The sequence below is a fragment of the Pomacea canaliculata genome, linkage group LG2, assembly GCF_003073045.1.
Source record: "Pomacea canaliculata isolate SZHN2017 linkage group LG2, ASM307304v1, whole genome shotgun sequence".
Taxonomy (NCBI): domain Eukaryota; kingdom Metazoa; phylum Mollusca; class Gastropoda; order Architaenioglossa; family Ampullariidae; genus Pomacea; species Pomacea canaliculata.
Window position 1 is genome coordinate 25,625,536 of NC_037591.1, and position 26,067 is coordinate 25,651,602.

Here is a 26,067-nt window from a genome sequence, read left to right on the forward strand (position 1 = left end):
TGAATGTAGGACGAAAGGATAGCATCACAAATTACTTTGCTAAATGTTTCTTAAAGATCAAAACATAATAATATTTTATTCTTTCCTTGAAAAAATTAAAAACAGCTTTAGAGAAATCAGAAATTAAGCTGCGTTGAGTTAAAGTCTCTAGTGGAGTACATCAATTCGAAAGCAGACGATGTGCACATCACCGGAAGTAAATACTAGCTAGTGGTGGCGGTGGCTTTAAAACAAATGCTTCCGAAGAATGCATTCAGGTAAGTGTAACCAAATCAAGTTACTCGTAATTATTGTATAGAATGTGTAAATAAATTGATTCCTTAAATTATAACTCCGAAGTGGAAAATGGTGTTTGTTAAGAAGTCGAAAAGCTTAGGCTGCGGTTCAAGCTTGGACATGTCTCGTAGTCTAGCGATTCTTATCAGCCTGTCATTAATTCTTCGTATTGTGATGACTGAAAAAGTGATAGCTTCATGCGTTTGAAGAAAGGTTGGTTATACCCATATGACAAATGATGTAATCGGAACAGACCATCAATGTTATCATTTCAAATTATGCAAGATAATGGAGTCGTTATAGTTTAAGAACACCCTAACAGACGCAGTGTCAATAAAGTGAACTTTCTTTGATGACTTTGTGGAACTAAAAGTCTTTGATTCTTTTTAAAAATGAGAAAAAGTAAATTTACAGATAAATAACAGTGCGTTGAAGACTGTAGATCTCGTTTTTATTACGCCCTAGATATTTTTCAGAATGAATTTTTCTCCTTATCAGTTATTTCTTCCAATAAGAGATGAGTACCAATGTCAGCCTGGCTAATCCAGGCATGAGCCTTGACTTTGACGCACAAGCTTTACAGGCCCAGGAAGAGGCAGAACGAGAGAGGGAGGACCAAGAGCAGCAGCAAGAGGTAAAGTAAAATGTGCATTTATCATGCAGAGAGCTTTTTTATATTTAGAAAAATGGAAAGGGAAAAATGTTGTTTTGTCATTCATCACCTTAAAACCTATTAAGTATCTTGACCGAATAAGTCTTTAAAAGACCTTGGGCTACATTGGGACATAGTACATTATGCATTGTTTCCAAAAATGTTGTAACTTGTTCGTGATGTCCTGTGCATATATCATTATATGTGTGGAATTCTAAACCTGTCATGCATCTGTTCATACACACTTGTGCAAAATAGTTTGGTTGCTAGTATGCAACAAGCTGCAAAAATGAATAACATGATAAGGAAAGATTCCACAGCACCCTTCAAATATTGCTGTGCATTGTTCTCTCTAACAACATTATTAAGCATCCTATTAAATATTTTCTTTTCTTTGGAATAACTAGATAGTTTACTCTGCCGACCACCATGTTAGGAACTTATTAGCTTTTGGTTCTAACACTGGTTTTTATATAAAAAGATTACTATCAAATATTTTCCTCAGTTTGAAAGTTGTATAAAATTAATTTGCTGGGCAGCATGTAAGAAACTTTTATCTGTTGCCATGGTTGAAGTTGAAAGGAAATAAAATTTGTGGTGGTGTCAGCCACTATGGGATCAGTTGAATCTCAAGCACACAAACACTTATACATCCACAGTCTCTCTCTCTCTCACACACACACACAAAGCATTACTCTCTATAAAAATATGGTTAAAGCATAGTAAAGTGCATGTATATAATGTATATATTTTTGCAGCTACGCCGGGTGATACAAGAGTTTGGTGAGCAGGATGATCTACTTTCAGAAGCCTCATCAGATGGAGATTCTGTAAATCTAAGTCTCCTTTCAGGCCAAGACAGGTACATTATGGGCCTCAAAATTGTTTTTTCTTCTTATACAACTAGCCATTTAAGCAATTTTGTACAGATTATTTTACAGACTGGATGATATATTCAGCATCAAACTGACATATTTCAGATGTTTTCTTTCTGTAAATGTTTCTCAGATTTCATGTAATGGACAATGCTTGTAAGAATTTTGCTAAGTGATCATGAACAGCTCATAATGAAGTATTATTAAGTATACAGAGAATCATTTGTAAATGTGCTTAGCTCTTATGACTTAAAAATAGATAAATGACCAGCACAAAACATTAAAAGAAGTGTTTTATGGTAAGCACTTCAGTAACATTTTTACTTGTGTCCTTTTTCTTTTTTTTATGTTAGATCATACAACCAAATTTCTGCTTTTGAACCAGTCCATCAAGTGGTGAGCTCAGAGAGTCAAAGATCTTTTTTTCATCAGACATCAAACTCCTCTCCTACTGTCATTTACACTCCTCGATCAGATCACACAGCAAGGTCTGTTGGCCAAACTACATCACACCAGACCCATTCATCAGCTTCTGACCAAAGCATCAAGCTCCTTGGGCATGATGCAAGCCCGAAGACAGGTCAGGAGTACTACTGGGACTCAGGAGACCACCTACAACTGGGAAGTAGCTTACCAGAAAATTTCACACACTACTGGAACACCCCAGCAGAGGACAAAGCTGGCAGAAAGAATTTGCAACCTGATCACAACAAACCAGGAGACATCCCAAATAAACTTTTATCTTCGGAAAGTGATGGTCAGCTGGCTCATCACCTTGAGAAATGTGCTGCCCATGCTGGCCAACTCCAGGCTTCAAGCTATGCTAATAACAATCACTATTTACACATTGATGAGGGAAACCAAGCTGCTCAGTGGATAGGTGAAAATGCTGGTCCCATGAAAAACAATCTATCAAATGTGCCTATTGAGTGGAGTGGAGCATCATGCAACAGATTCTCCAAAGATGATAGTGACAGCCCCATTCAGTTCTGGGAGTCTTCATCTGAAGATAGAATCAAACCACTGGATATAAGCTTTGGTCACTATGATGGTAAAGAGAAGCAAAGAAGCATAACTTTAGCCAAAGCCATGCCATCAGCTCAGGCACAGAATAGAAACAGTGCATTAGAGAAAGACTTCAGTGATGACTATAGAGTGATGTACAAAAATCCAAACATTCAAACATCAACATCTGCTAAATTGGCAGAGCTTGGCCGGAGAGAAAAATTTATGGAGCCAGGTATTCATTTTTTTATTATTACACAATGCCTTTATTGTCCATTCCTGACCATAACAGAGATATAAATTTTCCTTTTTTGGGGGCTCCCATAAGTAATAAACTAAACAAAATACGATCACACCTAACAGAAGTTGGAGATGGTTTTAGGTTTGATTTTAAGATTGTGTAAAATTGCAGGATGGTTCTTTTTGCATTAACTATTTGAATCCTCATGAATGGGCATTTGTTCAAATGCACACACACGCACACATACACCCCATTTAAAGTTTATTTAAAATTTTGTGGTTGGTCTCTAGTTCTAATTATTTGCGGGGGTGTTTGTTGAATTTAAGCATTCATCTGTATAAAATCATTATTTCTAGACCATCAGACAGATTGCTTGTGTTTATTTGTCTTTATTGTGTGTATAATTTATAAATGCAAGATGCAGAATGAGGCACACAATTATGATAATTTAATCATATTTTATTTCTCAACCTTGTTTAAGTTCTTGTGAAGTTGAGACTTTCTTGCTAGTCAGTTTTGAAAACTATGTTATTTTATTTTCGTTCGGACAGCAGGAGAAAGTGAAGAAGCACAGCAATTGTCACAACTACGCATTCTGTATGAGTCAAGAGGCCGTCGACTTGAAGATTTAACAGCTGAACTTGAAGCTTTTCGTCAGGAAAGCAGCAAAGAGCGTCGAATGCTTAAACACCATCTTTCACTTGCTCAAGGTCAGCTTAACTTAGAAAAACTGTATATAGTTTGAGTCCATTACATGTAGTAATGAGTAAAAATATTTTAAGGATAAAAGGAGAAAATATTTTAATAATTTTTTCTGGAGCAAGAGAATTCATAATGAAACTAAATAATGGTCTTTTGGTTTTAAGAATGTTAAGAATGAAAACTATTATAATATTTTCATCTTTGTATTATCTATTAAGTAATGGTCAAGTTTTCATGAGGCGACCATTCTCCCAAGAATATGTCGAAAACATATGTGAAGTGGGTAGCTCTAAGAAACAAACTGATCAATTGTAGTAGATTTATTATGGGTCACATTGCATCTAAGACTTCATTGATAATGAATTTTACATCTGTTGACTAGAAGATCTGTAAAATTTTTATTAAAATTCAAGAATTTTGATTCTCTGTTTTCTTTGTAAGAAGTAAACCTATCTTAGATGACTTTCAGTGTCAGATAGCATGATGTGAAAAACTATCCTATCTATACTATCCTTGTGTAATAAAAGTGTGATGTTTTCATCTTAATGGTTGCACAAAGGTGAAAAGGAGGGTCTTGCAAAAAGCTTGAAGGAGTGCCAGCAGCTGCTGCAGGACACTAAAGATGAGCAAGTGAAAACATTAGGCAAACTCCGGGCAGTAGAACTTCAGGTGCAGGTGTTAAAGGAAGAGAAGGATGAGGTTAGCAAATTCATTGCAAGAATTTGAGTAATTGATGATAATGATAGTAAATGAGCTTTGAATCAGAGGCTAAAGACCAAGATTTGTTTATTTCAGATTCAGACTTTGTGATCTAGCTTCACTGGTTGGCATTAAGCACAAATAAAGTTGTAGATAAATTTGTTATTGAGCTGCTTTAAAAATTTCTTATTATGCTTATTTCATCTGGAGGCAAGAAATCATTTCTCATCCCTGTTTTTTTTTTCATCTTCAGTGCAGAGGAAAGAGTGTACTAAATGGCAATGGGCCTTTTGTGCTAATAACAGATAGGAAAGAAAAGGGTGAAAAGATTATCTTGGGATCAAAATATTCATGTTTGTCTTTGTGCAGGTTACAAGGCGTCAGCAGAGTGCAGAGACAACAATTGAGAACCTTACTCACCAGCTGGCAGAGCTTCATGAATCAGAAAGTTTGTTAAATGCCCGCAAACAACATGAGTCCATAGTAGCCAGTATGCAGCAGCGATACAATGTAGAGCTTCATACTTTGAAGGAGAAATTAGATGCTGCAACTGAAACTGTTTCAGAAAAGGTCCTGGTCAATTCTCTTCCATTTTTTGTGTAAAGTTATTGTATGTCCTCATGATGCATGAAGATACGTGTGTCTATGCTCAGTGCAGCATGCATATGCATCGTAGATTCTTGAACTATTTGCTGTTGACAGAACTTAATGAATACTTTTGCTAACATTGCAAGTACACAATTTTTTATGTTTGTTTAAGAATCTGAGTAACTGATGAGAGTGACAATAACTGAGCTGATGACTGATAAGCCAATTTAGAATAAGATTAATTTATCTCAAATTCAGAGAATGATGTCTAGAATAAGCTAGTTCCCCTAAGCATAATTATCATTGTGAAATTTACTGTTGAGTTGCTTTTAAAAAAGTTATGCTCACTTCATCTGGAGGCAATACTTTAGTATTTTTACCCATTTCTCTTCTGTCTTCATTCATTTGCTGCATGACCTTGACATTCAACTGAATATGATACCCAGAAACACAAATTTTAAGGATTTAAAAAAATTTTTGAAATATTGGCTTTTCTTTTTATTTGTATCAGAACAAAGAAATTGAAAAGTTGTGGCAACAAATCGGGGAGCAAAGAAAACAATTTGAGGAGCTCCAAATTTCTCGTGCTGATATTATAAACCAGTTGACTCGCCGGCTTGAGGAGAGTCAGCGACAGTGCCAGTCTCTTCTAGAAACAAGTGAGTAGTGATAGCAGCTTGAAAGGATTTTAGCTATGATACCTTACAAGATATTCTGTACTATGTTTAAAAATGAGAAAGAGAATACATGCATTATACATACATCATTTCTTGCTAGCCTTGTCTCTGTGCTTCTGTCTCTCTTATGTTTTCTTTCACATGCAGTCATGAATTTATTTTTAGCATGGCCAACTTAGTTCCCTCTGTTAAGAGGATTAGGGAAAATTACAGGTAGAATCTGTGACATTGACAGTATAACTGTTTGATGATACATGTTTGCAGCCTCCAGTCAGGAAATTGGTCGCTTAAAGGCTCAGCTTCAGCAGACACTGGCATCAAAGAGGATGTCTGAAGACATGATCAGCAGTCTGCAGGTAACCTCTTCAATTTTCTTTGATATATTACAGTTCAAAAATCTCTTGCAGATTGGATGGCTGGTTTTTTTGTTTTTTTTTTGACAGAACAGTCCATTTTCATTTTGATTCCTGTATAATATTTACTTACAGTGCAGTTAATCATTATTATTTATTGTATTGTGAAATGCTATTTTTTTTTTAATGAATGCAGCATCTAATATGGAAATGGCAGTAGACCCACTTCATTAATCAAAACTTGCATTATGTGTGAGATTTTATGTCTGTGAAGGCTGAGGTAAAGGAGCTGAAACAGGAGCTTAGTATGTTGGAATCAGCCAGCTCATTGGGGGTCATTTCGCATCAAGGTAAACTTTTCGCTGATGATTCCATGACTGACCTTGGTATCCGTAAGACTCTTGACTTCAGCAGTCCTGTCTCAGCTGGAAAGTAGGAATCACTTTTATCACTTTTTAAAAATGTTATTTTTTTATGTTTTTTAGAATTAATAGCTTTTGTCAACTGACATTCGTAATATAGTGTGCTAAGATTCAAATGCAAAGTTTGAAAATAAAGTCAATATGATTTTCTAAAAAATCTGGAAGTAATTCACCCAAATTTTGTGATGCAATGGAAAAATGCATTGTCTAATTTTGCCTCAATAATGTTGATGCAGGTTTGATGGAAGCCAGCCCAGAGAAGAGCTGATCACCAATCTACGCCGAGAGCTTGAGCGATGCCTAGGCAACAACAAGCAAAAACGGACAGCAGTGGCAGAGCTGCAGAAGGAGAAACAAGCCCTAGAAGAGAAACTTTTGCACCTGCAAGAGGAGCTAACAGGGGCTCAGACCAGCATTCAGGAAATGCAGGTGGGTATAAATTTATTAGGTAATGAGGAGGTTTGTACTTAATAATGATAATAATAATTGAATTTGTAGAACGCATTTTCCCATCTGGAGTGAACTCAATACGCCGTGCATAGAAGACTACAAACAAACTGACAGTCAATCTGGTGGTAAGGCATCAGTAGCTCAGAAAGGTATGCTTGGATGTGACCTCAACAGTGGTAGCTCAGTGTGGTGATCTTGTCATACATGCAAACAAACTGGCAGCCAGTGGAGTTAGAGGACAAGGAGTGTAGCATGGTCTCCTTTGTGCATATGGAAGACATTGCAAGCATGATTCTGAGCTTTTTGAAGTTTGTCCATTTAAAGAGTTTGATGTAGAGTTTCAGTAATCCATCTAGGAAAACACAAAAGCAGGCTTTTAACTTTCCTAAAACTTAAATCTCTGGGTCATGTTGAGAACTGACTTTCATATCCTCTTTGTGAAATGCAAATCAGTCGAGCTCATATGCAGTCAAGTTTGGGTGCCAGGCTGCTGGTAGAGATGAATAAACTAAAGATCATAGGAAGAAAGAAATCTCTGTATCCCATTAATCTTCTGTTCTTGAATTTATTATGGATTATTAAATTATTTTGCACACTATTTTGTAGCACATATGTATTTAGATTCAAATTTCAGGTGAGAAAGAAAGGTGATATTCATGAAAATACTTTCACTTATATAAACATTATCTTATGCCTATCTTTCATTTTGAAAAGGCCCTTTGTTTTCTAAACCTAGAACAATCTCTGTAAAATTCTAAAATTAATTTTTATAATTGTTTGCATATTGTGGTGTATTAAAAATAAAGAAGAAAAGCATATGCTTGTAGCTTTCGATGTTCTAGTTTATTTTGCAAGCACTTCTTTCATTAAAGGACTTTTGAATGTTATTGTTTCCCATAGGTAAAATTAAAAAGCTTTGAGGATCTTTATGGTGGTGACCATCAAGAATCTGCTGTGGTGTCTCGATTAAAGAAAGATATTGAAAATCTTCAACAAGAAAAGAAGGCCTTGATGCAAGAAGTGGATGTTAGTTTCAAAGTTTGGATATTTATTGAAATATTGACTTTCTTTAAACATATCATATAGGAATTTTTTGCCATTGTAGCCTTTTAACAATAGCAGCAGCTTGATTTATTTGTCTATCAAACTTCCAGAAAATCCAATAATAGTACAGATTATTTGCAACATAGATTTAAATGCCAGTTTTGTTGTAGATTATGAGTAATCAGATGTATGAACAAAACATATTTTAATATTTTAAACCTGATCTGTATTATATTTGCTTCCTGTTGTATCTTAGGATTACAAGATGCGAGTAAATGAGGTAGCAGCCAGTGAAGCACGACTTACAGAGATCAATCAGCAGCTGAACTTTCATATGTCTCAAATGGTTCGTCAGCATGATCTTGACAAAACGGAGGCATTGGAACGGTGGGAAAACATATCTTGCCTTTCAGTTAAATCCTTATCAACCATATCTGTACAACTTTATATCCTATCTTATTATTGACTGTAACACCAGCATTATTTGTGCATGTGTGTGCCTGTATTGTGCATGTGTCACTTTTACATGCAAGTTTGAATTAGGAAATAGGAAGATTTTTTTATGCATTCTCTTTTCTATATCCATGTATTATATCCATTATCTCACTGCATCCACAGCTACTTCATAAAAGCATATATATATGATAATATATTTTGTCAATGCATTTCAATTAACTTAATTAGTAGTTGACCAGAAATGTCCATTTTGTGTTGGTAGCTGTAAAAGGACTTGCGAAGATATACACAGGTCTTCAAGGGAATTAATGGAACGTGATTTAAGCAGCAAGTTCTTTGCTGATAAGCAAGAACTTTTAATGAAGTATGAAAGACAACTGGAAATTCTCAGGTATTGTCGGAAATCTTTGCATATCTTGAGTTAGCTAGCATGTTTCTGGGAGTAATTGTCAGCATCAGTTGGGTGGAATTGTTTTGAAACATCTTGAGCACAGTGGGATTTCATTTTAAAATATTGTGTATATTTATAATGTTGTAGAGGATTCTAAACGGATTATAGAGAAGATTGATTGTCCCTGGTTATCACTAAGAGGCAGTTTAGTGAAAGAGAGTCCCAGATTTTGTCATAACACATGAAGGAAGACCTAGTTGTTTGATGAACATTTCCCAGAGAAACTGCTGAAGGAGCCCAAGAAGAACTAGTAAAGGTCAAGGAGATGTACAGTCAGGCCTGCCAAGACCTGGCCCAGCTGGAAGAGAAACTGCATGGAGAGTATAACAGTCGGTTGAAGAATGATGTGGCTGAGGTATTAAAAACTTGATCTTATACTGGACAGATTGGTTGATTGATGATTCGTTTTTGTATTATTGAGATCAATATGCCATATATTTTTCATTTATTTTGCATGTTCACTGTTCTTTGTTAGTGAAATACTTCCAGTTGTGTGGTTAAGGAATGCTGTGTATGTTATATGTGTGTATGACTGATTGGGTGCATGCATATCATGCATGTATTAACATGTATAGCTGCATATGTTTAAGTTGTCTTTTGTCTTTTACACAATGACCTACCACCATGACTTAATGGTTGCCTAATGCTATTTTAGCTGAGAAAACAGCTGGAAGAGGAAAATTTAGCATTGAGGAAAGCTGAAGAACAAGAAATTGCAGAGAGAGTACAACTGCAGCTGAAATTAGAGCTGGAAGAGAAATACAGAAAAGAACAGCTGTCGGAGACAGAGAAGCAAGTAGGTACAAATACCTTTTACATTATTTCTGCTTGCTTGTTCCTGATAGTAACACAGGTCATTATGGGGGTAATCCTTTTGATGAACTGTGTTGTCACTGCTGCTTGCAGATTGCGCAAGCCAGGGCAGAGTGGCAGCAGCATCAGGAGGCAGTAGTTCAGGAGGCTGTGGCAGCAGCTGAAAGACAGTGGACTGAAAAGATGGAGAAGCTTTCAGAAGAGATGGAACATAAAATTGAAGCAGGTTGTTATCGTCCTAGTAGCTGTCCCATTGTCATGCCCAGACTTGTTTGTTGCTCCATCCCTGATGTTGTTGTCTCTGTAGTTAAATTAAAAATTGTCATAGTCCCTTTCCTAGAAGCTTTCTGTCCCATAATCAAGTAGATCCCAGTCTATGGAATAAAATGCACCATGCACCTGTGTGTCCTACAGCGGTCTCATCTATCTATTCCTCTTCGTGCATCAGGTTGCACATAAGGCCTTAACTAAAGTCCGCCACTGATGTCGATCGGCTTAAACCCACTCCAGGTGACCCCATGTCAAGGAGCCCTTTCCTTTCATCTCCCTTTCCACTGTTCTTCTGCAAGTTTCCTTTGGGCGGCCTCATTTTCTTCGGCTGTCTGAAGTCCATCGTAGGGTGACTCTGGAGAGGTCTGCTGTCTGCTTGCGGAGCACATGTCCAACCCATCGCCAATGCCTTTGTTGAACCTGCGTGGTGATGGACTCGGTTTCAGTTCTTCAGTGGAGTTCTTCGTTGGTGATGGTATTTGGCCAAAAGATGTTAAGTATGCGCCTGAAGCATCTGTTTTGGAAGACGTCAAGCTTGTTACTAATGGCGTTCACTCTCATAATTTTTGTTTTCTTTGCGCTGGCCTTCAAGCCAAGGTTTTCAGCTGTTTCCTGCATGTCCTACAGCGGTCTATGGCACAACAGATTTAGCCTTGTTGCTGGCTTAGTGTAACACACACACACACCTTTACCCCCCACACACACACACACATGCATGTCCAAATAGTCACAAAAATGAAAATGAATACATGTGATATTTTCACTCTGCTTTTGTACATATGTAGGCATTGATAATGGTTTTTTTTTTTTTTTTGTCTGTTTGTTTTATGGGGGTGCTATATTCTGTAAAATGCAATGTGTTGATATTTTTCTGTATTTGTGACAGAGAGGATACAATGGGAGACTGATCAGCAGTTACAGGTGGAAGTACAGCTAAAACAGCATTTGGAGAGAGAATATCTTAGCTGGAAAATCAAAGCTGATAAAGAAACCCTGAAACAAGTAGATGCAGCTGTTGGGGATGCGCAGCAGAAAATTTCAGAGCTCCAGGCAGAGCTTGCAGCTAGCCGCAGAGAACATGCCGCAGAGTTGAAGAACCTAGAAGATAAAATTCAGCAGGAAGTGGCACAACGACAAGCCGATCTGGAGCGGCACCTTAAGGCTCAGTCTGCTATGGTCACAGATATTGAGATGAATCAGAAACTAGCAGAAAAGGAAGCAGATCTTTTAGAAGAGTTTGAGAAGAGGCTTCAAGATCGTAAATAGATGCATTTTTTCTTTTTTTGAATTTGCTTCAAAGATTTTCATATGGTTTGCATATGGAGATATTTTGGGGCTCAAAATACATCAACTCATTATGTTGCTACCCTTGTCTCACATTGCACTTTGTAGCAGATTTTCCCCAAAGTTAGCCTGAGCATGGCAAGATGAAGCCAGTAATTAGCCACCAGTTGTAGTTTTTTGTGTGGCATCATTATGTCATACAGAATTCCTACCTTAGTTTACTTACAATTGCGTCTTTAACACGGCTGCACGTCAGTTATTGAAGGCTACCATATTTCTTTCTCCTTTTGCAAAGAAAAAACAAACTGACTCTAATTTGTGACTTAAGAAGTACCACAACAAGAAATGCAACATTGTTGTGGCAGTCTTTAATGCTTCACTTACAATGCTGATTTGAAATTGCACAATTTCCAAATGTGAGATTCAATGATTTCATTCAACAAGAAAACATGGCAGCCTCCCTAGAGCTGTGTTAGGGACAGGATTGTAAGCAAGCAATTGTTTTAAGGGGAAACAGTTAAAAATGTCAGTATTATAAACAGCCTAACATGCTGTTTCACTTTGCCATTACCTTAAAAACTGAGAAAATATAGTTTACATTACATGACTTGTATGAGACTGCAGGATTATCTCAGCTGCTAACCTATTCAGTTTCTTGGCAGATGGACGTACTTGTACATGTGTGCAGTCATGCTTTTCTTTACATGTTGTACGTGATCTTGAACAGAACTGGAAAAGTTAAGAGAGTCTAAAGCAGAGGAATTGAAACAATGCCTGAAAGACCAGGAAGAACAGCTGTCCAGAGACTGGCAGAAAAAGTTTGAGATTGAAATTAATCAGGCTGTGAGCAATGCAGTCGCTACCTGTGAAGCAAGTAACATAGAAAAGAATAAAAAGCAGACAGAAGCAGCTACACAGGTAGGCTTGCTTAAAAATTAATCATTACTACCCAGTAATAGTAAACACAGATTTATACCTTTGCATTTTTGTAATTTATGTAATTATGACTTCTCCTACTTTTGGTGGTAGCAGTTAAAACTAGCACTGGTTGATTAGTTTTCTCTGTGGTGAGTAGACCTCATTTTCACCATAAGTGATCTTAACAATAATAGCATAGCAAAAAAATATACCATAGAAAACTTAGCTGACAGCCAAGCACTTTATAGTTTAACAGTAATTAAGAAAGTCACTGGCTGGGCAAGAGATGTTAGTAATGAGAGATAACTCTTTCTGACAATATTTTTATGATAGTTTATGTCACTTTATGTCACCTGGTATGCAGAAAAATCTGTTGCTTTGTTAGTTCTCACTGCTCCCTGATTTGTTGGTCTGAAAGAAAACATGGCAGCTGCTTTTGCAGGAGGTGATCAAGTGGAAGATGCAGTTTGGGGAGCTTCAGGCTCAGCTCAAAATGCAGGTACAAAAATGGCAAGATGAAAGAGTGCAGTTGTTGCAAGAGAAGGATGAAGAGCGGCGCCAGGCAGTTGTCAGTGTCCGGCAGCAGTGTCAAAATGATTATCAGCGTTTCATAAGTGACAGCAAGGTCACGCTGAGTGCTGCACTTACATCTGCTCGCCAAGAACATGAACAGGAACTGGTGAGCAAACTACATCTTGGGGAGCTTGTGTTATATTCATTTTGTTCCTTTCAGCATCAATATTTTGCGAATGCTGCATATTTTTTTCAAGTTTCATTGTTTGGAGCATGAAAGCTAAGTTATCAAAGTTCATGTGATAGTTGATTTGTTGGGGCAGAGTATTTTCTTGTAGCTGGAGAGCTGAGTGGGAGAGACAACTGTGTAAAATTGTAATTTTGCACAAATCAAATCTTTTACTCATGAAGTAAAATGTGTTATATGTTGAATGAAATACTTGTAGCTGTCTGGTCTTAAAATCACTGTTCACAAAATAAAGTTAAATAAAAACTTGACAAACCATAATAATTACTGTTAAGTGTTGGAGTAGGTTGTAGGCAGTTTGTATGCCATGGTAAAGTGAAGATTGATGGAAGTCTCAGAAAAAAGGTTATTTCACAATGCAGGAGAAGCTTGCTGCTCGTCATCAAGAGGAAATAGCAGCACTACGAGAGTCTGAGCACGAACTGCAAAAGATTGTGGCCACCTGGAACAAGAGTGACAGCCCGACCCAGCACAGAACAAAGCACCAGCTTATGCAGAGGGCTGAGAAGCTGCAGCAGGAAGTGGAGAAGCGTGAGAAGCTGCTGCAGCAGGCTGATGCCCACATGCAGCAAGAGGTGGAAAAGCTGCGGGAGAGCATGGCCCACAGCTATGCCAAGCAGCGTGAGTCGGACCGGTTGCGACTGCAGCATCAGCTAACCCAGTACAGCCAGGCCATGCAACAGGGCCAGAGGGAGCGCACACATCTGGAGCGACAGATGGAGACAATGGTAGAGGAGTTCCGTAAGGAGAAAGATCTACTGGAGCAGCAGCTGCAGCAGATTTCAAAAGAATTGAAAGTGAAGAGCCAGACCGTGGTCAAACTGCAAAGTTATGAAGAAGATTACCATGCTCAGGTGCAGCAGCTTCAGGACATGGAGGATGAAAAGCAAGTGCTACAAAATCAGCTGGAAGAAAGAGAGAGTGATATAGATTTGCTTTCACAAGAAAAAAACAAACTACAGCAAGTGCTGTCTGAAATGGAAGCAGTGCAGAAAGAAGAATGTAGCAAAATGTCTGAAAAATTGCAAGCTTGCCAAGCAGCATTGATGTCTCTGAAAGAAGAGAAGGAGAGTCTGATAGAGAGACTGAGTACTACTCAGCAGAAGCATGAAGTAGAGCTGGGGAAGTCTCACAAGCGGCTCGGTGAAGTAAGGGAGCGGCTTCACAAAATGGAGGTTGCATTAGCAGCAGTAAACAAGCAGCATGTAGAAGATATGGAGAAAGTTCACCTCCGCCTGAGGACTGCTCATCAGCAAGTAGATGAGTTAACACAGCAGTTGGCTCAGGTAGGTAATACTAACCTTCACATGGTGTCAATAAAAAATGTCAGCCCTTTGAAAGATGTGTATTTTTCATTCCTGACACTATTTGAGACCATTCTTGTAGAAGTAGGCAACTTTCCTGTTTCTTAGAAAATCCCAGATGTAATCAGCACTGATTATTATTTTGGCAAATTTTAATGTGATTGGTCGTTCCCCTAACCCTTCTTGGGTCATTTGGGGAGTGAGATGTTAGAGATATCACTTTGCCATTTTCACTTGTACTGACAGCTAAAACACATTTGGCATTTTTAGAAATATTTTCAAGAGCATCATGTTGTATTCCATAATGAGTTGACCATCAGAGGGGAAAAAAACTATTATGGTCCAGCTACCTTCTTTTATATATCTTCTGTTTCATTTTTCAGACTCAAAAGGAATATAAGACAGCTTTGGAAGAAGTTGAGAAGCAACACCAGAAAGAAAAAAAGGAAATGGCTGCTTGCTTCCAACAGCAGATAGAACTTAGTCTTGCTGACACATATACACAGGTAGATCCGTAGATCAGTCATCTACTTTTTTTACTTTTTATTTTATAATTTTTATTATGTTGTAATAAGAGTTTGTACCTTTGTGGAATAGACATAGCACACACACATACATACACTGTGTCCATACATGTTCTTTAAAAAAAACAACACAAAGATCTGCCTGTGAACTTCCTGAATGTTATGCTCCCCAACCCAAAATAATTATTTTCATGCAACACAATTCTTATAAAGTCTGGAACTTGGTGTACAAACTCAGGAGAAAATATAAGTGATAGTTTACAAAACTAGGCTAACCAATAACCCATAACTTTTTTTTCAGCTAGTCACATACAACCATCCATTCACATAACTATTCATTGTTCTTTTGCTAACATCAAATAAGTCTCTATGAAGATTATGGTTATGTATACAATTATTGCTTCAATCTCAATTTTACAATGACAGATCTTGGTCTGTCTTAAGCTTACTGTGTAAACTGCAAACACTTACTTTATGATGAATCACAAAGCGTTTAAGATGCAAATTGATAATCTGATTAGAAATTGGAACTACTCCTCCTGTAATTCCAATAGCAGAAACTGTTGGCTACTTCCCCTTACTACTCATGAGTGTGCATGTGCGCACACACACACACACAGGGGAAAAAAGACCATCACATGAGATCCACAGATAATGCTGATATCTTCAGAAGAACTTTACCCAATATACATCCAACTGCAAGGGAGACGGTAGGGTTTCCACACAGGCCAGGATGCAGATTCACAAGCAGAATACCATGAGGGAAAGCCACTCAATTAGATACCTTTTCCAACTCTCTGAGATGTTTCAGGTCTCCTCCATGCAATTCCTGTGAAACTATGTAATCATAGAAATAATATATACAAAAAGTGTTTTCATGACAAATGTTAGGCCAGTTTTGCTGTGTATAATTTGTTACTAGGTTACTATTTCCCAAGTACCAGATAAAAATAGATAAAATTCACAGAGCACATACAAAATGAATTTATTTAAATTGTCAAAAAATGACTACAAGGTTACCTTGGCTAGGTTAGGAAGGGTCTGCTTTAGATTTCCAGTGCACATGCACACTCACAGAGTGCTGATGTGTTGCCTCTACCAAGGTCTGATCAGGAATGTTTAATTCTAAAGGTGTGCAGTAATCTCTCGTGAGGTTTCTAATCACCTGCACATTTTTCATGTACACACTACCATTCACATATACATTTCTAAGGATAATAGCCGTGGTCACTGACAATATTGTAATGATATACACTTTGTAAAATTTCTTTCTCTCCTAACTTATTTATAGACACGCACGGTGTGTTGTTAACTGCTCAAAAGTATCAGTGTAGGCATACATGCACACACATGCGTGCACACACACACGGACAGGAAAGAGATGTATACTCAAAGCTTTGTATTTGAAATATTTTCAGACGGACACAGATGACTCTCTCAGCAGGCTAAAAGATGAGTACATTAATACAATGAAGAAAATAAAAGGTAATGTGGTTAAAAGTATGCATTCACTGTGTTTAAGTCCTTCCCCTGACCAATTTTTGTTCTCATGACCTTGTCCCCACCAATCAACAGCTGAACTGTTGTATCCTAATTCATCAGCTTTTGATATTTACCACATATTAGACTTATGCTTGAATAGCTTGGGTGTAAGATTTTCCCCTTATTCCAAGTATCTGATATTTCTTTCCGAAGGCCCATCATAATATGTTATTAGTTGGAGGCACAAGTTAGATCTGAAGGCACATTTCTTCTGTGAATTTCTTTCACAGAGGGCACTCTTCTCTCATCCCGTTATGTTTTCTTTGTATTGATGCACTGTTTTAGCTTGTTTTTTTCATCTTTAGTCTTTCAAATTATTTGAACCTTCTGGTTTAGGCAAAAGCTGTTAAGTGTTAATGATAGTAGATATCCGCTAGACTAGCAGCCAGTCTTATTTTAATAATTTTTATCTAGAAAGGGAATAAATTAAACTTGATAATATATTAAGATTAGCTGCAAACACATAGGTGTACAGCTGTAGTTATTTGTAGCTCTGCAATGTTCGTTAACATGATGTTACAGGGGAAATCAAGAGTCACATCAGCCAATCTAATCTAAGGGCAGCAGTGACATTGAGAACACGTTTGCGGCAGCAACGACTCCTTACTATCAGACACTTAAGGCAGTGCTGCAAGTCTCGTCTTCAGTTGCTTCTGACTACATGTGTAGATGGGTCAGTGGTAGTTATCTCAATTCATTTTCAGAAGTCAGGTTAAAAACATCTTGGTACCTTATATATAAAATATAATTTTTTAAAAACTCTTCCTATACAGCTCATATCCACAAATGTGAACATCTTTATAGCTATAGCTCAGTTGCATCGATACACCTACATTGAATAAATTAAGTGATATTTCTCATTTGCAGAAGTCTGTATAAAAACATTTTGGTACCTTTTACAAAATAATGTATATAATTTTTCTTTTACACCATATTCTTCATTTTCCATTAACATGTAAATTCATTTTGATTTTTACTGCAAATATTATATCTCTGAGGGACTATTTTCTCTAAGCTTTATGTATTTTGAAGAATTGGGTTTACATGTATTCACATCATGATCGTGCTATGTTAACTGGGTTGAGTTGAGGGACTATTTTCTGTAGGCTTTATGTATTTTGAAGAAATGGGTTTACATGCATTCACATCATGATCATGCTATGTTAACTTGGTAAAATTTCAAACCTAACTAAATGATGATTTTATTTTAGAAAAAATTGACTAGAACTGTTTTTATCTACAGCATTGTAGCAGACTTTTTTTTAATTATTTCTGCTATTATTTTCATTGCAGGTCAGCAGGTGAAAACCTATGGATAACAGTTGAGCAAAATCTGGATTGCTTATTTGATTCTGTTAGTAGTGCTTTCTCCTCAACTCCCAGTGCTAGCACCACCACGACTCCTCGTTCAATTGAAAAGAAAGATCAAAGTTTGGATGAGGACAAAATCACTGACGGTCACCAGCTTGTCAGAACTAAAATTTCAACCCACAAGGCCAGTTGTAGTTCTGGAAAAGGATTCCACACACCTCTGTCAACACCTAGGAGTGTGGAGTCAGAACACCTAGCACTTCCATCTCACTTAAGCAGAGTTGAACTCTTTGACCAGGGTCACCCAGATGCATCCATTTCAGAGCTGCAAGGATCTGGGATCTTTTTTCCTCTTGTTTCAGAGGAAACTTCATCTCTGACAGATTTGCATTCAGACAGTGACATGGAGTCCAAACTTCAGCCAGTCAAACCCTGTTTTGTGACTGTATCATCAAAAAATAATGATAAAAATACAGATCAAGATAAAATTAGATCCCAATTTTCTTGTGCTAAATCAGAAAATGTTCACCCTAAAATTATTAAATCTTCTGACGTAGGATCTCTGTCCCTTTGGACTTCCAATCTACATAAAGGCAGAGGTGAAGAAAAAAGTGAGGGGCTAGAGAAGGGGGATAATGCTGGAGAGTGGAGGGAAATTGGTATACAGAGCTGGAGTGAAGCAGAGGCAATGCCCAATCTCTGGCAAGCATTCACAGATGTGGCTGACCTGCGACTTGAAACAGAGAAAAATCCACGTAAACAGCTTTATTTTGACACAGAGACGGATCTCAACAGCAATGTGGGCATAGGGAGAGGTGTGCTGTCTCCCAAAATGACAGTCAGCCCTGCAAGAGACTTGAATCCCCAATCAAACGGGGTGTCAGAACAACGCAGTGCACTTCTGTCCAAGTCTGGAGACTTCACCAAGCACATGAAAAAATTCTCTGTGAGGTATAAAAGCTTAGACAACTTACTTGTCAGTCCAGAGAGGGATGAGGTCCCACACTCTACATTGCCCGAAAGGGACCTCCAGTGGACACTCACTGGGAGCATGTGTCATAATACTGTTGATCACCTGCAGCTGAGTAAGACAGGTGAAATTGTTACAGATTAAAGTTTTGAATGGTGTTGTGATGTTTAGTATGGTAGTCAAAGAAAGGTAAAAAAAAATACACACACACTTGTAAAATTCTCAGAACTGATACACAAGGAAAACATTATAAATTTATAAAAACTTTGTCTTAAAAATTTTACACTAAATTTTTTTAGAACCTAGTTAGAATTAAGTATCATCAGCCTCTGCTTTGCATGTGCACATCTTCTATTTAACATCTGGTAAAGTGTGTGTAAAATAGCACACAATAGTATTACAGATCTAACTAACCTTGTCTCACATTTTTTAACAGAAGTACCAAGAACTGGAACTGCATGTACCAAATACAGCTCACAAGGACAGTCAAATTATAGAACTGCAGCAAGTCAGCCGAGTCAAGGAAAAAAATCTTTGAACTCTGTTGCAGCCAGACATGAGTTTGGCAAAAAGGTGCCTGCTGTAAATGAGTCGTGTACTTCTGTTTCCAGTAAAAGAATCTCTGACAGCTTTTTATTAGACCACACACCAAGAACCGTACATAACATCGAAAAACTGATGAATGGCATGGAGCAAGATAATGCAGAACACACTTCCAAACAGCGAACACGTTCTGCAGAAAGCCTTGCCCATAAAAAGATTCTCTGCAGCAGCCCCATTAGAGATGCACAGAGTGTCAGGCTTTGGCAGGGACCTAGACTGAGCTTCACATCAGAAGCTCAAGTAGATACCAGCACCAAAGCTTGTACCACAGAACAAATTATTAGGGGTCTCCAACAGAAACTAAACCCAGAGCTTATCCATCAAAGTTTGGAGACTGAGAAACACGTGGAAAAGGCCTATGCTCCTCTGTCCCATTTGGGTAAAGCAAAGTGGCACTCAGAGCAGGTATTGAATGCTCTCAAGTGTGAACAAAGAGATGATGATGGCAGTGAGGATGTGTATCAGTACACACCACTGAAGCATTTTCTTGCACCCTCCTCATCCACAAGTCTTCTGTCCACTTATAGCGCATCTGAAGGAGACCTTCGTTTTTTGCCTTACGAAATTTCTGCCAAGTTCACGGAGCAGTTCTAGTTCTTATAAGGCACTACGGTTGTGATGTTGGATGTGCAAGAAATTGCACACCTACTTTTCAGTCTTACATTCTTACCAAATCACTTTTTTTCTGTTTCCTTTGGACGTTTCTTTCTGTTATCTGGCTTTTATGTATTCATGTATCACACATGAATAGATTAAACATCTTAATGTATATTTATTTGCTAAATACATCCTGTTGAAACATTAATCAAATGTTTTTCAGATGTCTCAGCTTTCCCACCAGTGACAAGCTTTCGGTAGATTTTTGTATTTTTCTTCTGATTTCTTTGTAAAATTTGCTGAAATATTTATTATATAAATCTCAAAACATGTAGCATATTTAATGTACATATATTGTAAAGTTGATTTGAAATTTCTAGATGTATAGAAATTTTCCAATTTGCCAAGTAGGAGGTAACTGTATAAAAATCTCACACAACATAAATACAGATATTGTGTTTGAGACTGTTATGCTATTTTAACTTCTTTAATCATCTTGCTTATGACTGTAACTGAATAAAAGTCTCATCCATATCTTTACTTTTCCTTTTCTTCTATTTGTTTAATTTATTTTTCTTGTCTCGTTTCTTTTTCTGTTTCTCTCCCCTTTCTGTCGGCGGTCTGGTGGTGTAACAGTTAATGCCTGTCACCAATACAGTGAAGGTTGGCTGTCCTTGGTTCAGCTCTCATCTCGGGCACGTTGTTCATTCTCTGCTAGTGGCATCTGTTTACAGGGTTGGCTGCCTTGCCATGATATAGCCTTCATTGCTGGCTCAGCGTAAAACACCAATGCCTCCCCATTCTGTCCATTCCTTGAGGCCTTATGTACATAGTTGTGACATAAGAATGATAAGGAGTTAATAATGTTTCGTTTTGACATTTTGGATATACATTAATAAGATGATGCAGTATTTTTGCAACAGTCCACAGGCAGCCTATTTCCGTCCACTTTAAAACCATGTTTACTTCGATATATTTATACGATTTTTTGGTATTTCTGTCATCATCATGCATTGGGTGTTTGTGCAGTTCAGTATGGTTGCAGGTGAATAGGTAAGTCAATTAATGTGAATTTGTTCAATTATATATGCCTGGAAATGGCCATGCCTCTGTATGTAAAATGCTAAGATAGTGACTGCATGCTTGTGTGCAAATGGAAGAAAAATAGAGCTTTCTTCATTCTGCTGTCTTTTATTAATCAACCAGATTTTAAGCCTCCCCTTCTCTTTAGGGGACATAGCTAGTTTTTAAAAAGGTGTGTTTATTTTACAGCTTTTAATGGATACTTGAATATTTTGTGTACATTATTATTTGTCCTTCAATCTTTGGAATGAGAATAAGCAGCATCATTTATTTAGTTATGTTGTCAGGAGTAGCTAATTAAAAGAAGTATTCTATGACATTAGCTGCTAGACCACTTTTTTATGAATGAAATATTAACACAAGTTAATTTGCGATGACAGTTTTATTTATTGAATCTTGTATGGTAAAAACTAGCCCAAAGCATTTAAGTACAGTGGAAGTATGGAGGCATTATTTTTTTCTACCCTATGCTCATCATTAAAATATTATTTATAGCTGTTTGGAGGTTTTTTTTTATAATTGACACTTTTTCTGACACTTTTCTATTTTTTCCATTTTAAGAACAAATATTTTACCTCAGATGGCTCCAAACAGTATCTATTGCCAGTTAGCTCTCATGAATAAGAGTGTGTGTGTGCTTGTATGTGAGAGGAAGTAAGAGAGATTATTCATAGTGCTATCATCTCCTCTATCTATTATGATCATATTTTTATTATTGGAAAGTCACTGTTTGCTGATGCTGAAAAAAATTAGTAACAAGATATCATAGACTGTAACTGTGTGTTAAAAAATGCTCAGTTCAGCAAAGTGCTTATTATCAAATTTGTTTTTATTGATAAGCCATCATATGATAAATTTTATCAGCATTTTTAAACTAAATGCTTTGCCTGCAGAATTTTTAAATTATTAGGAGATAATAAAAATTTATGTCTGCACTGTGGCATTTGAAATCTGTTGATTTTTTTTGGTCGTTCATTTAGAGATACTTTAAGTAATTGTTACAGGTGTTGATAGTGGTGGTGGCGGTGGCATGGTTGTTGCTTTCCATACACTCATTCTAGAATGAGTTTTGTGTGAAACTTGGTGCAGATGTTTTGATTACTTATTTAGCCATAACAACATTAACGTCTTTGGCAGACTGTACAAAGTGTACAAATTAGTAGCTATCACAGCTGAAAATACATGCCTTTTTGTGGGAACCAACATGAGCAATACATATAGCTCATCTGCAACGTCCAACAGCAGTTTGCAATGCATTTACATACGTACTTTGCAAATACATTGTTGTTAGATCATCTTTTGGTACAGAAAAATCTTAGCACAAGATGTGCTGCGTTTGTATAGTTTGTGGCTAGTAGCGTGCTAGTACTGGAAGAAATTGTCAAACATACACTAGCCGTCTTCCTCCACTCCACCGCTTAGTCGAATATGGACTGTTAATAGGACGACTAAAATTCAACGAAACTCTGGCACTTATGTAAATGCTAAAACAATTTTGACAGTAGTAATCATGCGATAAATGTAAATATGACATTGTTGCAGATTTGATAGCCAAGGATCAGCGAAGTAGTATACAGACGACAGTTGTCTTCAACGCTTTGTCAGCCCTTCTGGCTATCGTGCCTTAACAGTAATTCGACATCAGCAGAGGTGTGGCTGGTGATCAGATAGTCGATCTTCACGAAGGAAGTTTAAGAGGGCGTCGAGAGTTCTCTTCCAGTAAACAAACCCCAAAGCAGAACTGATGGCTGAACCGTGAAACCTTCAATAAATAAATAAGTCGTTGGAAGCATCATTTTTCGTTTTGCTTTAGGACAGACTTCTTAGCTTATTCATCCTTACTTTTATTCTCTCTCTCTCACACACACACACAAACTACACACTCTCAAGAATCACTCACCAATTGATGCCCCACCCCCGACAACTCTCTCTTTTAATTCTCTCTCTCTCTCTGTGTGTACGGGCGCGCGTTAGTATACTCGACTATTTGATTCGACGGAGAGGGCGAGTGTAACCATCAATTAAAGGACTAGCGCACCCACCTGAAACGTGATGCGAGTTAAATGAAAGATGATGCCCATTACGGCTTGTAGCTCCCGATTTCTCGCCTCAGCTGCTCAAGTTCTTTGTTTTGGCGGTAGACCTTGGGGTTGACTATCCTCAGCTGGAAAAAACTCTCCATCATATCGGTACGTGTGGCTTTGACACCCTCAACCTCAACCCGTATAACTGAAGTTGGTTAACATTTAATACATTGCATATTTTCCCTGCTATTTGCGATCGCGTGTTATCAGCAATGATATGCAGTTCAATATTGCATTAAAAAAAAAAAAAACAGTTCAATTTTGGTTTGAAATAAAAGTCATTACTTTACCTGAAGGCTTGGTGTGCACATAGTAGTGATGGTAAAAGCTACGATTTTTTTTATAGAAAAAAAACATGTATCATGTGGGTACTAAGAAATTGAAAGCACACGACGTTAACAACTTTTACTTATTGACCGTGACACTGTTGTGTGTGCGCGCACACATGTAAACACGGTGAATATGGGATGAACTGCTTTCACTGGTCGCAATTAAGTGTGGTTTGTAGCAGATTAAGCGAAACATCTCGTGAAATAACTATACATCCTCCATTGAGAATGTATATACGCGTGTGTGTGTATATATATACGCACACGTTTGAGCACATGATGGCACTTTCTGGGGGATGGGAGGCCTGCTTTGCATGTACTATATATAATAATTGTCTTTACACAGTTTCACAAAGCTTAATTGAGAGTATATATATCTATCTCAAGCTACATATATAGCTGTACCTATAAGCAATCCAATTTCTTCTGTTTATACGACGTCAGTAATCTGCAGTAGTTTAATTGGGGGGGGGGGGGAAGGTCGTTGTCCATTCTCTTCGATCATAGTCATGTCTTAGTTCTGTATCGTTATCAATGGTGGGCAGCCTAACTCTCACCTTTGGCCTGAAGATTGTGAAGCCGTTTAATAAATATAATATAGTTTCATTAGCTTCCGGTTTCACGTCGGTGTTAGCTTTCTTTGTATTACCCCGAGACGATCTTTTCAAACACAAAGTGTGCACGCGCATGCCCCAGCGTGTAATTCGAAGTCGCTATATATTATAAATAAACTAAAAATATAATACCAATAACAATATACTGTATATATGATCAATTGCGATTTACAGTTCAGTTATAGTAAGTAAAACTAGTAGGTGAAGCTGAAATTAACGATGATTAGTGAAGCCAAATGCAGACGAAAAATGTTATTTAGAAAGCATATGGCTGTTATATGTGTCGCGTGCGTGATAATATTTGCGAGTTAAACGTTCACCTAGCATGTGACGGAAATGATCTCTTGGCGCCCATAGAAATGACCTGTTGCGACTTGCACGTGCGCAGTGTGTGTTTGGAAAATCCGTCTCTGAGTTTTGTTTTGATGGCCTATAAACTCGCTTGCTTCTTAATTGTTTGTCGTGGGGCAAGATGCATATCCAGAATGTTGTGTACCTTTCTCTTTTCTGTAGGCGCTATCTCCTCCCATGGAGCGGGTTTGTTGTTTCCTCTCAAAATCCTGCACAGTTAATAGGATATGGTATATGTTGATACGATGCAAGCTATATAAAGAGCGCAATTAAGACTGTTCATAATAGCACGTGTTGTTTGGTGAGGTGTAATCTTGAAAAACCTGTACGGTGAGGATTTAGAGAATATGCGAGTAAGTGTAACGGGTAAAATAAGCATCTTAGCAAAGGCTACAAATGTCAGCTTAATAATAATGGCAACAACAAAAATATTAACGTCTCTACTAAACGATGAAGTAAATGATGAAAAGGCAATGCATTGAAATAAGTGTGCTATGCGAGGACTATGAAACAGCAGATCGACTTTTTACACCATCACCTGACGTCGGTTTTCTTCCTGAGGGCGTACAACGTCATGCAAGTGGCCATCATCACAGCAACACTACAGATGGACACCACTGGGATGAGCTGTCGAACAGGTGGGCATCGGTATATTCAATCATCATGTATCATCGTCCTTATTATCATCAAAGTCGGTGTCGTATTCATCGTCGCTGTCCTCCATCTATATGTGATCAGGCACGTGAACTGTTGGTGTCCTATATTAAATCAGTCCTCGTTTTGAATGAATTTTGCAAGTGCTTGCCTGCATGTTTGTCGGTCTGCGATTGGCATAAGTCTAGTAAGTACGCACGCAACCACCCACCTACCTCGGGATACGTTTTAAAGGCTTTAAGTCCAAAACCGAAGGTTTTAAGGCGCTTAGGATCATTTTCTATTCGTGACATAATGTCTGATTGGATGCCACTCAGCTGCGTCTACACTGGACGCTTGTCCGATGTCACCAAGAAAACAGTCTCGCCAAGTCTGCTGCCAGTTGCAAAATCAAGAGAGACAAAAGAAAGTATGCGTGAACGAATGTGTGTGTGTGTGTGTGTGTGTGTGTGTGTAATATATATATATTTGATTCACCAAGAGTGTTAAAACACTGTTCTAATATTGTAAATAAATCGGAATGTGTTTTTTCTCTGTGCAACTCTATGCAGGTCACACCTACATTTGAATTAATTATTAAACTGCATGTTGCCTTAAATACTACAGTATATAAGACCACCAAAAGAAAAGAAAGCAAGTATTCATGTATAAACGCTAGGAACTGTGTGTTTTATTATTGTAATGCCTCAAAACCCCAAATTTAATTATTCATCACTCAACAGAATTGACCATAATACTTTTATATATAAAAACAAGACACGTTTGATCCTCATTTTGGAGCATATAATTCTTAACGGTTATGTAAGCTAAAAAACTTTTGCCTACGTAAATAAAGGGCACGCTGGATTACAGGCACACAAAAAGTCGTTGTCTGCGTTTAAAGCCATCTATAATTAAACGGCATCAACGTTTTTTTTTTTATATAATAATTCCCACAGCCATAAAACACTATTATTCAATAAGCGTAAAAAAAAAGAGATGAAGGTAGGATATGTCAAAGAGAATAACTACTGTCTTCACCTTAAAGAGAGATCGGCCACTTTCCACGCGCTAATCGAGTAGCTGCAATGGATGTTTTCCTCCCAGAGACATTGGAAATGCCAGATGACGCAAAATATCGTGTGACGTCATTGTGTACCACGACGTTAAAACTGAGATTATGATG

General features: G+C 37.6%; 1 protein-coding gene and 1 long non-coding RNA gene across 8 annotated transcripts; one reads left to right on the top strand and one right to left on the bottom strand.

Annotated features, from left to right (window-relative positions):
* Nucleotides 1-79: 79 nt before the first annotated feature.
* Nucleotides 80-21,810, top strand: LOC112556528 (protein MLP1 homolog). Of its 6 annotated transcripts, none has more exons than XM_025225620.1 (26): nucleotides 80-257; nucleotides 775-910; nucleotides 1,687-1,790; nucleotides 2,157-3,043; nucleotides 3,601-3,759; nucleotides 4,311-4,450; nucleotides 4,820-5,020; nucleotides 5,550-5,697; nucleotides 5,980-6,071; nucleotides 6,343-6,500; nucleotides 6,727-6,919; nucleotides 7,841-7,966; nucleotides 8,241-8,371; nucleotides 8,703-8,831; nucleotides 9,111-9,246; nucleotides 9,547-9,687; nucleotides 9,798-9,930; nucleotides 10,861-11,232; nucleotides 11,986-12,176; nucleotides 12,619-12,855; nucleotides 13,299-14,222; nucleotides 14,624-14,746; nucleotides 16,183-16,249; nucleotides 16,829-16,979; nucleotides 17,600-18,711; nucleotides 19,024-21,810. In XM_025225620.1, exons 2-26 carry the CDS (start codon nucleotides 794-796, stop codon nucleotides 19,782-19,784), a joined length of 6,933 nt encoding a protein of 2,310 aa, XP_025081405.1. In that variant the 5' UTR covers nucleotides 80-257; nucleotides 775-793; the 3' UTR covers nucleotides 19,785-21,810. The 6 variants fall into 6 exon arrangements, with proteins under 6 accessions (XP_025081405.1, XP_025081403.1, XP_025081406.1 ...); XM_025225618.1 differs by having other exon boundaries at nucleotides 792-910; XM_025225621.1 differs by lacking the exon at nucleotides 80-257 and adding an exon at nucleotides 394-489.
* LOC112556533 lies at nucleotides 21,238-26,035 on the bottom strand. 2 transcript variants are annotated; one of them, XR_003097755.1, is made up of 6 exons: nucleotides 25,923-26,035; nucleotides 25,118-25,274; nucleotides 24,787-24,875; nucleotides 24,394-24,457; nucleotides 22,913-23,034; nucleotides 21,238-22,632 (listed from the first exon to the last, which is right to left on the bottom strand). It is a non-coding gene; the product is annotated as an uncharacterized LOC112556533 (long non-coding RNA). The 2 variants fall into 2 exon arrangements; XR_003097754.1 differs by having other exon boundaries at nucleotides 25,118-25,277.
* Nucleotides 26,036-26,067: the final 32 nt, after the last annotated feature.

Excerpts from the sequence above, each read along its gene's own strand:
- LOC112556528 (XM_025225616.1), top strand. Across the intron at positions 9,247-9,546 it reads TGAAGAATGATGTGGCTGAG|CTGAGAAAACAGCTGGAAGA; the intron begins GTATTAAAAACT and ends ATGCTATTTTAG. Across the intron at positions 14,747-16,182 it reads TTGCTGACACATATACACAG|ACGGACACAGATGACTCTCT; the intron begins GTAGATCCGTAG and ends AAATATTTTCAG.